Source organism: Rhincodon typus, chromosome 29, assembly GCF_021869965.1.
Source record: "Rhincodon typus isolate 14 chromosome 29, sRhiTyp1.1, whole genome shotgun sequence".
Lineage (NCBI taxonomy): Eukaryota > Metazoa > Chordata > Chondrichthyes > Orectolobiformes > Rhincodontidae > Rhincodon > Rhincodon typus.
Genome location: NC_063360.1, coordinates 1,507,225 through 1,520,187, shown reverse-complemented (window position 1 = coordinate 1,520,187; position 12,963 = coordinate 1,507,225). Strand labels below are relative to the sequence as shown.

At 43.3% G+C, this 12,963-nt stretch overlaps 1 protein-coding gene across 1 annotated transcript in view; it reads left to right on the top strand.

The window, feature by feature from the left end:
- Positions 1-10,413, top strand: part of LOC109922304 (lipoprotein lipase) — a 28,045-nt gene extending 17,632 nt beyond the window's left edge. The window contains exons 8-9 of the mRNA XM_048613880.1: positions 5,015-5,124; positions 9,783-10,413. Of these exons, the coding sequence (XP_048469837.1) occupies positions 5,015-5,096 (82 nt within the window). The 3' untranslated portion in view covers positions 5,097-5,124; positions 9,783-10,413. The remainder of the gene's footprint in view (positions 1-5,014; positions 5,125-9,782) is intronic.
- Positions 10,414-12,963: the final 2,550 nt, after the last annotated feature.

Below are 12,963 nucleotides of genomic sequence, written 5' to 3'. Positions count from 1 at the left end.
TACATTAAAGGGAAGAGGTTAACCAGGGAAAGAGCAGGGCCCATTAGGGACCACGGGGACAACCTGTATGTGAAGCCACAGGATATTGGAAGGGTGTTGAATGAATACTCCTCTTCATTCTTCACTCTGGAAAGGAGAACGTAGGTACAGAATTCAAGAAAAGGGACTGGGAGGAACCTGAACAGTTTTGACATAGGAAATGGGGAGGTATTGGAGGCTCTGTCAGGCTTTAAAATAGACAAATCGCCCGGCTCGGATGAATTGCAAAGAAGATGGTTGTAGGTTACAGCAAGATATAGATGGGTTGGTCAGAAGGGCAGTCCAATGACAGATGGTATTTAATACAGATAAGTGTGAGGTGATGCACTTTGGAAGAAGAAACAAGACAAAGGAGTATTTAATGAATCAGAGGAGCAGGAAAGCTGACGTTTTGGGTCTCAAAACGTCAGCTTTCCTGCTCCTCTGATGCTGCTTGGCCTGCTGTGTTCATCCAGCTCTACACCTTCTTATCTCAGATTCTCCAGCGTTGGCAGTTCCTACTATCATAGAGTCATAGAGCTGTACAGCATGGAAACAGACCCGTCAGTCCATCTCATCAATGCCGACCAGATTCCTAAATTAATCTAGTCCCAATTGCCAGCATCTGGCCCATATCCCTCTAAATCCTTCCTATTCACGTACCCATCCAGATGCCTTTTAAATGTTTTAATTGTACCAGTCTCTCCCACTTCTTCTGCCACATCATTCCATACACAAACCACCTTCTGTATGAAAATGTTGCCCCTTAGTTTCTTTTTAAATCTTTCACCTCTCATCTTAAACCTATGCCCTTTAGTTTTGGACTCCCCTTCCCTGGGGAAGTGATCTTGGCTATTCACACCCTCCGTGCCCCTCATGATTTTATAAGCCCTCTATAAAGTCACTTATAGCCCCAGTCTATTCAGCCTCTCCCTATAACTTAAACCATCCAACCCTGGCCACATCCTTATAAATATTTTTTGAATCCTTTCAAGTTTAGCACCATCTTCCCTATAGCAGGAAGACCAGAATTGAACGCAGTATTCCACCTAACTGTTCTAATCCAGCACTTGTTCCACAGCCTTGAGTGCCTGGGTATCGCAAGTGCACATCTAAATACTTCTTAAATGTTGTGAGGGATTTCTGCCTCTGCCACCCTTACAGACAGTGAGAAAGTACCCTCTCCAGTGCTGTCACATCCTCCATGTATGTGTAATGATCCTTGTTAGTATGTTCATTGCGTGTTATCAGCACACAATGAGGTTAGAGTGGACAAACTGAATTTCCTTCAAAATTCACACCCTGTAACTGCGCCAGATCTCTCACTGCCTCGTGGTTAGAAACCTTCCAATTCATTCATTCTGTTCATGGTTGTGGGTCATTGGTGAAGGTATCAGAGCTGGTTTTAGGTAGGGACAAATTACAAAACCTATAAGATCCTGAGGAGAGTTGACAGGGTAGATACTGACAGAATGTTTTCCCTACTAGGAGACACTAGAACCAGAGGAGACTGTTTAATGTCTCTCTTTTAAGACAGAGATGAGGAGAATTCTTTTTTTTATTCTTCTCAGAGAATCATTGGTCTGTAGGGTTCTCCTTCCCAATAGTGGCAGGGCTGTTAGCTTTATTCAAGGGGCTGAGTGAGAGATTTTTGATAGATATGGGAGGCAGAGAAGAAAGTGGAGTTGAGATCACAATCAGATCAGCCATGATTTTACTGAATGCACGAGCAGACTTGAAGGGCTGAATGGCCTACTCCATGTTGCTACTTAGGTCATCCAACCTCTCAAATCATTAACTTAGTCCTTGGCTGATCTATAATAGGCCTCCAATTCTGCACCTTGTTCCATAACCCTGGGTTAACAATCGATCAATTTGTATTAACATGTTCAATGACCTGCAGCTGTACCATCTGCTAATGGGAGGCGATGGTCTACTGGTCTTATCACTGGACAGTTAATCCAGGGATCCCGGGTAATGTTCTGTGGACCCAAGTTTGAATCCCGCCATGGCAGATGGTGGAATTTGAATTCAATTAAAAATAACCTGGAACTAATTAATCACTAATTTAATGATAACCATAAATTAATTGATTGTCACTAATGTCCTTTAGGGAAGGAAACTGCCATCCTTACCTGGTCTGGCCACCAGTGACTCCAGACCCACAGCTATAAATGCTGACCCAGCCAGTGATGCCCTCAACCCAAAAATGAATAAAACAAAAACGTTGTGTGGGATTGAGAGATCCAGTTCTATTGTCCCTGCTTTGGCAAATATTATATCCTGACCCCCGAACAGCCTGGCTCGCAATGTTAACAGAAGATGATTTATATTTGAACCCATGGGATAAGGATATTAGGATGGTGAGGGGGGTGGAGGGTGCCAGCTATGACACCGAATCAGGTTTTGATCACAGAATGATAAATACAGGAAATTCAAGACAGCTGAATACACACAGCCAACATGTTTAAAAATCTTTCTTCTAATTCAAACCAGCTAACCCAAGCCTTAGCTCTACTTCTCAGCTTTAGCCACAAGTGTTGTCCCATCCAACATACAGTGAGTACTATATCTTTAAATTTGTCACACTGTGATTTCATCATCCTACATTTACCGCATTGTGCTACATCCCGAGTACTTGCTGAAAAAATCCCCACAATGTCATTCTCAGCTCACAACATGTAAGACTGTTCCTCACAGGTCGACCCTGCTTTTTTGTGGCTGTTGGTCTGTAATGAGGTTGACCAGCAAAGCTGCTCCCAAACCCAGGACACAAGTTGGATATCTTACCCCATATTTCTCAGCTCTCAGAAGTGCTTCAACCTCTGCTATTTTACTCATTGAATTTCATTAGTACAACTGTATCTCTGTAAAATCTATTCTGATAGAGTGGGGAATTGACCTGTACAGGAGCTTGTACAAATACATTGCTGTATATTGTTAAGGTTGGGTGAGGTGGAGGGGAGAGGTTTCCCTCTCCAACCCCACTCTTCATTTGACAGCAATAGTTTTCTTCAAAGCCAACCTTCCATCCACTGACTCCATCTACACTTCTCACTTCCTCGGGAAGACAGCCAACATCATCAAAGACCCCTCCCACCCCGATTGTAATCTCTCCCAACCTCTTCCAACGGGCAGAAGATACAAAAGCTTAAATACACGTACCAACAGATTCAAGAACAGCTTCTTCCCTGCTGTTATTAGACTGCTGAATGGACCTCTCAAATTTTAAATTTAATGTTGATCTTGCTGTTTGTGCACCTTCTCTGAAGCTGTAACATTATATTCTTCGCTCTGTTCTATTACCCTAATGCACTTCGTATGGTATGATCTGCCTATACTGCACACAAAACAAAATTTTTCACTGTACCTAGGTACATGTGACAATAAATCAAATCAAATAAAAGGACATGCATGTCACTTCAGTGAGTAATTAATCATTTACATGTTATGACTATAACAAAGACACGGAATTCCTTAAGATTGTTTAAAAGAAAGAGCTTAGTGCTTCTTGTAGGTACCCGTAAAATAATTTAAAAACATTTCAACTTCCACACACTCACTTGAAGTTTCTCTGATCCTATGTATTGTGGGATTGCTTAGCTCTGCCCAAAACTTGCTGTTTTCTCTGTGTTTATTGTCATGTGTACTCAAGTACAGGAGTAAAATGAAAAGTTTACAAAGTTGCTATTTCCAACATCAGCTTAGGTACAAAGCTAGCTAGGTACAAAATCTTAGGTATAAATTAGAAAAATAAAGAAATAGTTAAAAGTTCGGCATTACAGTCCTTCGAAAGCAGAGAAAAAGTAAAAGCAAATGGAGCAGATGAGTTTGTGCTGAGTATCACCACGAGTCTGGGAGTCCACACTGGGCACACAAGTAGTCTTCAACTCACCAGGTTGGCACCTCACCCAACCCAGAGTACATTCTATACCCTTGCCACCCTCCCTGCTTCCTCTAAGTGATGTTAACATTGAGGAATACTGATTCATCAGCTGAGGGAGGACATTATGTGGTAATCAGCAGGAAGTTTCCTGGTCCATGTTTACCTGAAGCCATGAGACTTTGTGAGGTCTGGAGTCAACGTTGAGGACTCCCAGAGCAACTCCTTCCAGACTGTATCCCACTGTGCTGCCACCTCTGCTGGGTCTGTCCTGCCCATGGAACAGGACATACCCGGTGATGGTGATGGTGATGGTGATGGTGATGTCTGGGACATTGTTTGTAAGGTAAGATTCTGTGAGAATGACTATGTCAAGCTGGTGCTTGTCTAGTCTGGGACACCTTTCTGAATATTGGCACTAGCCCCCAGATGTGGAGTTAGTTATAGCTGGATGGCTTTCTAGGGCTATTTCGGAGGCAGTTAAGAGTCAACCACATTGCTGTGGGTCTAGAGTCACATGAGTCACACCAGGTAAGGATGGCAGTTTCCTTCCCTAAAGGACATTACTGAACCAGATGGGTTTTAATGACAATGACCATTGATTTCCAGGTCACGTTATGACTCCTCTGTTTTTCAACTGGAGAATATAAATTCCTCTTAAACCCATGTGCCAGAGCGTTGGCCTGGCTGTCTGGACAATGACAATATCAAGAAACCACTACTTGTCCCTGGATTTCAACCATTAATTTTGTTGGGTTTTCTCATTATTCATGACTTTGTGACAATATCAATATTTAGCCAACACTGTCGCTTTGTCAATGTGCCTCAGTCTTTACCAAGCCAAACCTCTGAAGAGCATTGGTTGCCAACTCAGTTTCCCAAATTCCATGATCGATCCCTAATCCCTGCTGGACCTTCACTAGAAGATCACTGGGAACTAAAGTAAGGAGTCATCTTGACTGCTTCCCTGGGGTTTTTCCAGATCTTCCTTGAATGTTGTGGTGGAGATTTGCAAATCTCCAATCAGAGCATCTGCCAGAATTCCATGCTGAAATTCTGTCATGGTGTCAGGAGTAACTCTCTATTCATGGATGCTTTCCTTTTCAAATACAGGATTGTGTTCTGTGCAGAAAACTCTGCATCTGTGAAGATTCAGCCAGCAGAGGAGGTAACTCTTGTCAAGTGTCACAGTTGATTGACTTGCAAGAAGACCAGCTGATGAGGTGAGTGCACTGGTTAAGAAAGAAGGTAAAAAAGATTCTGGGACGTCATGGTTGGTTCTCCAAGTTATTGCCTGGCACTAGAATAATTCTAATCATTAGAAATTCAGGGAACACCAGGGAACACAGCGCATATTTTGTGAGGGAGTAAGGATATATTAAATGAGGCCATACAAATGTCTCCCTTCCCAGCTCAACTGGTTTAATTACCTTTTAACTGAAGGTGATTCTCTCCTGCACTTTATTAATGCAGTGACAGCTGAGGTGACGACAAAGGAGCAGATCTATCGAAAATTACAAAAAAGACTTGCATTTGAATAGCACTTTTCACACCACCACACTTATAGAGTCATAGAGATGTGCGGCACAGAAACAGACCCTTCGGTCCAACTCGTCTGTGCCAACCAGATACCCTAAATTAATCTCGTCCCACTTGCCAGCATTTGGCCCATGTGCCTCTGAACCCTTCCTATTCATATACCCATCCAGATAACTTTTAAATGTTGTAATTGTATCAGCCTCCACCATTTCCTCTGGCAGCTCATTCCATACACACACCACCCTCTGCATGTAAAAGTTACCCCTTAGGTCCCTTTTAAATCTTTTCCCCTCTCACCTTAAACCTATGCCCTCTAGTTTTGGATTCCCCTATCTTGGGGAAGAGACCTTGTCTATTTACCCTATCCATGACCCTCATGATTTTATAAACTTCTATAAGGTCCTCCTCAGTCTCCTGCGCTCCAGGGAAGATAGCCTCAGCCTATTCAGCCTCTTCCTATAGCTCAAACCCTCCAACTCGGCAACATCTTTGTAAATCTTTTCTGAACTCCTTCAAGTTTAACAACATCTTTCCTATAGGAGGGAGACCAGAATTGAATGCAATATTATCCAATGAAGTTTCTTATTCTTTTATGAGATGTGAGAGTCATACCTGGCTCATGCTTATTGGCCATCCCTAGTTGCCCTTGGGAAGGTGGTTAGCTGCCTTCTTGAAACACTTGTGGATTCCTAGCCTCTGACCTGCTGTTGTAACCACTGTGTTTCTGTGGCGAATCCAGTCAGCTTACAGTCAATGATAACTCTCACGGATGTTGATAGTGGGGTATTCGGTGATGGTAACATCGTTGAATGTCAAGGGGCAGTGGTTAGATTGTCTCAAATTGGTGATGATCCTTGCCAGGTACTTGTGAGGCATGAATGAATGTTACTGGCCACTTATGAGCCCAAGTGTAGTGTAATCAATGTTGTAATACAGGAAACATTAGCCAGTTTGTGCACAGCAAGATCCCAGAAACAGCCATGTTATAACCCGGTCATCTATTTTTTTTCGTCATAGTGACTGGAAGAGAAATGTTGGCCAGGAATAGAATAAATTTGTTATTTTCATCAGATGCCAGCCTTTGCTCAGTGAGTGGAACTTGAGCTTGCATGTTTTAAATTCTCTGCAACAGTTCAAGCTGACACTTCAGTTGCAGTCCTGAAGGAATACGACTCTGTCACGTGTCATCTTCCAGGTGAATCGATAAACTAAGACCCCCAGTTATTCTCTCCTATGCACAGAATAAACCCCATGGCACCAGTTTAAGGAGGAGCTGAGGAATTCTTGCCAAAATTGCCACATAACCAACCACATTAAAGACATACTTGTCCGAGTCATTATCTCATTCGTGCCTGTGGGATCTTGTCATGTACAAATTGCATTGTACTCCTTGCATTTCCCTCCATTAGAACAGTGATCACACAATGTTGTTTTTGTGGGAAGGTAATAGCCTTATTTTTTAATTCACTCATGGGATGTGGGGGTCGCTGGCTGGCCAGTATTTATTCCCCATCCCTAGTTGCCCCTTGAGAAGGTGGTGGTGAGCTGCCTTCTTGAACCGCTGCAGTCTTCCTGCTGTGGGTTGACCCACAGTATTATTAGGGAGGGAATTCCAGGATTTTGACCCAGGGACAGTGAAGGAACGGCGATATATTTCCAAGTCAGGATAGTGAGTGGCTTGGAGGTGGTGGTGTTCCCATGTATCTGCTGCCCTTGTCCTTCTAGATACAAGTGGTCATGAGTTTGGAAGGTGCTGTCTGAGGATCTTCAGTGAATTTCTGCAGTGCATCTTGTAGATCATAGAATCCCTACAGTGTGGAAACAGGCCCTTCGGCCCAACAAGTCCACACCGACCCTCGGGCCATCCCACCCAGACCCATCCCCCTATAACCCACGTAGTCTACACATCCCTGAACACTACAGGCAATTTAGCATGGCCAATCCACCTAACCTGCACATCTTTGGACTGTGGGAGGAAACCCAGAGAAAACCCACGCAGGCACAGGGCAAACTCCACACAGACGGTGGCCCAAGGGTGGAACCGAACCCAGGACCCTGGTGCTGTGAGGCAGCAGTGCTAACCACTGAGCCACCCTGCCGCCCCAAAGTAGATAGTATACACTGCTGCTACTGAGTGTCGGTGGTGGAGGGAGTGAATGCTTGTGGATGTGTTACCAACCCATGGGACAACTTTGTTCACACAGAGGGTGGTGTATATATGGAATGAGCTGCCAGAGGAAGTGGTAGAGGTGGGCACAATTACAACAGTTAAAAGACATTTGGACAGGTATGTGGATAGGAAGGGTTTAGAGGTCTATGGGCGAAATGCTGGCAAATGAGATTAGTTCAGTTTAGGAAACCTGGTCAGCATGGATGAGTTGGGCTGAATGGTCTGTTTCCATGCTGTATGACTCTGACTCTAATCAAGTGGGAGGGTTAGTGTCAAGCTTCTTGAGTGTTGTTGAAGCTGCATCCATCCAGGCAAGTGGGGAGTATTCCATCACACTCCTGACTTGTGTCTTGTAGATGGTGGATAGGCTTTGGGGACCAAAGTTACTCACCTCAGTATTCCTAGCCTCTGGCCTGCTCTTGTAGCCACTGTGTTTCTGTGGCAAGTCCAGTTGAATTTCTAGTCAATAGTAATCCCAGGTAATTCCAGGGGATTCAGAATTGTCAAGGTACAGTTGTTAAATCGTCTTATGGTCATTTTATGGCATTTGTGTGGCACAAGTATTGCTTTCTACATCTCAGCCCAAGCCTGGATATTGTCCAGATCTTGTTACACGTGAACATGGACTGCTTCAGTATCTGAAGAGTCATAAATGGTGCTGAACATTGTGCAATCATCAGTGAACATCCCCACTTCTGACCTAATGACAGAAAGGCCTAGTATTATCAGTGGACTAGTAATTCAGATAGCCAGGTAATGTCCCAGACACCTGGGTCCAAATCTCACCATGGGATTTTTAAAAAAATATGGAATTAAAAATCTAACAAAGCCATCAAATGATGTTGTAAAAACCCATATGGTTCACTCATGGTCTTCAGGGAAGAAACTGCCATATTTGACTGAGTCAAGGAGTTGTAGCAAAACTGGAATCAATGGATATCAGGGAGCAAACTCTCCGCTGGTGGGGACACACTTGGAACATAAGAAAATGGTCACGGATGTTGGAGGTCAGTCATCTCCGCTCCAGGGCGTCTCTGCAGGATTTCTTCAGAGTTGTGTCCTAGGCAAACTTCAGCTGCTTCATCAATGGCCTCCACAACATCGTAAGGTCAGAAATAGGGATGTTTGCTGACAATGGCACAAGGTTCAGCACCATTCGCAACTCCTCAGATACTGAAGCAATCCATGTTCAAATGTAACAAGATCTGGACAATTTCCAGGCTTGGACTGACAAGTAGCAAGTAACATTTGCATCACACAAATTCTACAGGATGACCATCTCCAATAAGAGAGAATCTAACCATTGCTCCTTAATATTCAATGGCATTACAATCAATAATTCCCCCACTATCAATATCCTGGGGTCACCATTGACCGGAAATTGAACTGAACTGTCTATATAAATACTGTGGCAGGTTAGAGGGTAGGAATCCCACAACAATAACTCACTTTCTGGCTGCTCAAAGCCTGTACCTTGTAAATGGTAGACAAGTCAGGTAGGTCAAAATCCTGGAATTCCCTCCCCAAGGGCATTGTGTGTCTACCTACAGCACGAAGACTGCATTGGTTCAAGTAGGAAGCTCATCACCACTTTCTCAAGGGCAGCTAGGGACGGGCAATAATTGAGGGATTCAGATGTGGTAACACCCTTGAATGTCAAGGGGCAGAGGACAGATTGTCATTGCCTGGTGTTTGTGTGCTGTACATGTTACTTGCCACTTGTCAGCCTGGATATTATCGGGGTCTTGTTGCATATGAACATGGACGGGCTCCATTTTTCTCATTGTCACTGGGCCAATATCTTTGAATTCCTTCAAACTATTTCAGGAGCAGCATCACCACGATGACTGCAAGGGTTTGAGGTGAAGGATTTCCATCGTCTCCTCAGGGTACCTAGGAATAGGCACCAAATATGGCCTTGCCAGTGAAGGTCACATCTTGAGATCAGAGCAGCGAAAATCTCCATGACAGATTCATCCTAGTGCTAGCCAACAACAATTGGGATTTGGTGGCAGGAAGGCAGAATAACATTGTCTTGAACGTTGTGCAGTATCAGAACCACTCAAAGAAGTGTTTGAAGAATTTCCTGCAGTATTTATTCAGCCAAAGTTTTGCTATTTGTCACAGATTTTTCAACCGTTGTTCCTTCTTGTTTTTGTGAATTTTATGTAGGTGCGGACAGAAGAATTTCCTTCTGATAACATGTCAGTATCCCGAGAACATCATCCTCTCGACACACACATCGCAGTCTCTGACCCACCTTCTTTGGTTGTTGGAATTCTGAAGAAATCAGATGGGTGATTGGCTTAAAAAGGCTCAAGACAAACTGCTCATGAGAGAACCAAAAAGAAACTCTTTGTTCTGATAACAAAAAGACTATTTTCAACAGAATTTTTCATACATTGTGTGCTTTATTATCTGTTATGCATATAACTTCCATTTGACACATTGTTACAGTCTGACTGTTATAGGAGTGACAGAACATCGTCCCATTACTGTAAGACTGAACTACAATCTTTTACTGCAGCATGAACAACTGGATACAGTCTCACTGCAGTGTGAGTGATGCAGTACAGTCTTGTTATGGTGTGAGTAAGTTAGTATAAGATAAATGCTACAGTCTCACTGGAGCTTGAGTGACATGGTACAGTCTTACTGCGGCATGAGTGATCTGGTACAGTCTCATTACAGCCTGAGTGTAGTGTCAGTCGATCAGAAATGGTGTCTAATGAATTACTCATTCTCCGCAGTATTTATTAAATGTATATATAAGAATATATAAATCCACTTTGTACATATGATATTCTTCACTTGTATTTCTTGAGTCTCACTGTGCAGTTGGTCTGACACTGTCGTAATCTCCCTTTCCCAATAATGTCCTCATTTGTGGATGTGTAAAAGTTGCAGTTTGTTTCTGTCTGTAAATGGGGGGCTTATTCTGCAATATTTTAACATTAATATCATTGGAGCAGTCTCCATTGGTTAAACCACAATGTTTACTCTCCAGTTCAGTTTAACAGCCAGCATGAAATCCAGTGTTTTAACCCCTAAACTCTTACTAGTATTGGAGGGGAGCTGGAATTAACCACATACAGTTGGTCTCTGGGCCTTGTGCTGCTCTCCCGTACCATATCACAGAAATGAGTCCCTATACTCTGTATCCTGAAACCGTTGTGACTTGTTGGTGTCGAGCAAACCTTTTCTCACCATTGTATCTTCAGAGTGTTTGCAATGCAGTCTGCCTGTGAAGGAATATCTCTACAGAATAGGAGAGCAGCACAATTTCCAGCCCAGTGTTTGGTTGTCATAGTAACTGCAACCATGGAGGCTCAAGAACAATGCCGGAAGCCAGTTCTCAGACCAGCCTGGTGGTTCTTCATAGAATGAGGAAACGTTACCTCCCTCCCTCAGATGCGCTGAGGGCTTAGCCATAGCTTTGCAATCCCTTCCACCAATCAACAAGTGAGCTACAGAACCAAATTCGACTCGCACAGTGGTTAAAAAGATGCTTTCAAAAATACTGCAATCGAGCAAAGAAATATTAGCAAAAGTGGATTGGCAGAAGTGTTAATGGAGGCCTGATGGCAGAATGGACATTACTGTAGCCAGTTTAGTGCCTGGATAAGACAGTCAGAATTTATCGCATAATAGCAGACTCACATCGTTTCATTTCTGGAAGGTCATCTTGAGTTCCACAGCCAGATAGACACTGACATACTACCTGACTGTCTCACATGCCTTCTTAACCACTTTATCCACCTGTCCCACTGTCCTAGGGGACCAGTGCACATGCATGCCAAGGTCCCTCTGATCCTTGGTACTTCCCAGGGTCTGTTTGCCTTGTTTGTCCTACCCAAGTACATCACTTTCCACTTATCCAGATTGAATTCCATTTGCCACAGGCCATCTGACCAGCTTGTCTATATCCTCCTGTAACCTAAGGCTATCCTCCTCATTATTTACCACCCCACCAATTCTCATTTCGTCCATGAACTTACAGATCAGCCCTCCTATATTGAAGTCTAAATCATTTATATACACCACACATAGCAAGGTCCCCAACAGTGACCCTTTGTGGATCATCACTGGACACAGGCCTCCAGCCACTAAAACACCCCTTGACTATCACTTTCTTTCCTGCCACTCAGCCAATTGTGGATCTAATTCTCGCAATTTCCTTGGATCCCATGGGTTCTCACCTTCATTATCAGTCTCCCCTGCACAACCTTATCAAAAGCTTTTCTGAAGTTCATGTAGACTACATCAAAAGCATTGCCGTTATTTACACACCCGTCACCTCTTTGAAGAATTCAATCAAGCTGATCAGAAGTGACCTCTCCTTAACAAAACCGTGCTGACTGTTCTTGATTAGTGCCGCCTCTCCAAGTGCAGATTAATTCTGTCCCTCGGAATTGCTTCCAATTGTTTCCCACCACTGAGGGTAGACTGAGTGGCCCATAATTCCCTGGTTTATCCCTTGTTTCCTCCTTGAATAACAGTACAACATTGGATATTCTTGAGTCCTCTGGCATTTCTCCTGTGCCCAGAGAGGAATTGAAAATGATTGCTAGTGCCCCTGCTATTTTTTCCCTTGCCTCACTCGACAGCCTGGATACATTTCATCTGACTCTGGAGATTTATCTACGTTTAACGCTGCCAAACCACTTAGAACCTCCTCTTGTCTATGCTAATTTCTTTAATAACATCACAGACCTTCTCCCCGATTTCCACACACATATCGTCTCTCGCTCGTGAACACTGACACAAAGTATTCATTTAGAACCCTACTAGCTCAATGTATAAATTATTACTGTAGTTCTCAATGGGCCCTACACTTTCCCTCATTATCTTTTTGTCCTTAATATACCTATAAAATAATTTAGGATTTTCCTTTTCTTCACCTGCTTCATGCCCCCTTTTCACTCTCCTAAGTTCTTCTCCAGTTTCTGCTGTTTTGAGCTCTCGGTATCTGCAATAAACCTCCCTTCTTCTCTTAATCCAGTGCTATATATCCTTCGATATCCAGATCTAACAGGATTTGATGGTCCTATCCTTTTTCTTTATTGGAACATCTTAGCCCCATACTCTCCATCTTTCCTTCTTGAATGCATGCCACTGTTTGGAGATTTACCTGAAAGTATCTGCTCCCATCCACTCTGGCCAAATTATATCCGATCTTATTAAAAATCAGCCTTTCACCCGATTTGGAACTTTGATTCAGGCCCATCTTTGTCTTTCTTCATAACAATCTTGATCTAAAAGAGTTATGATCCCTGTTTGTAAAATGCTCCCCCACTGATATTTCAAACAATCTCTCAGTTTCAGTACCTGTAATGAAGTCCAGGACTGCTCC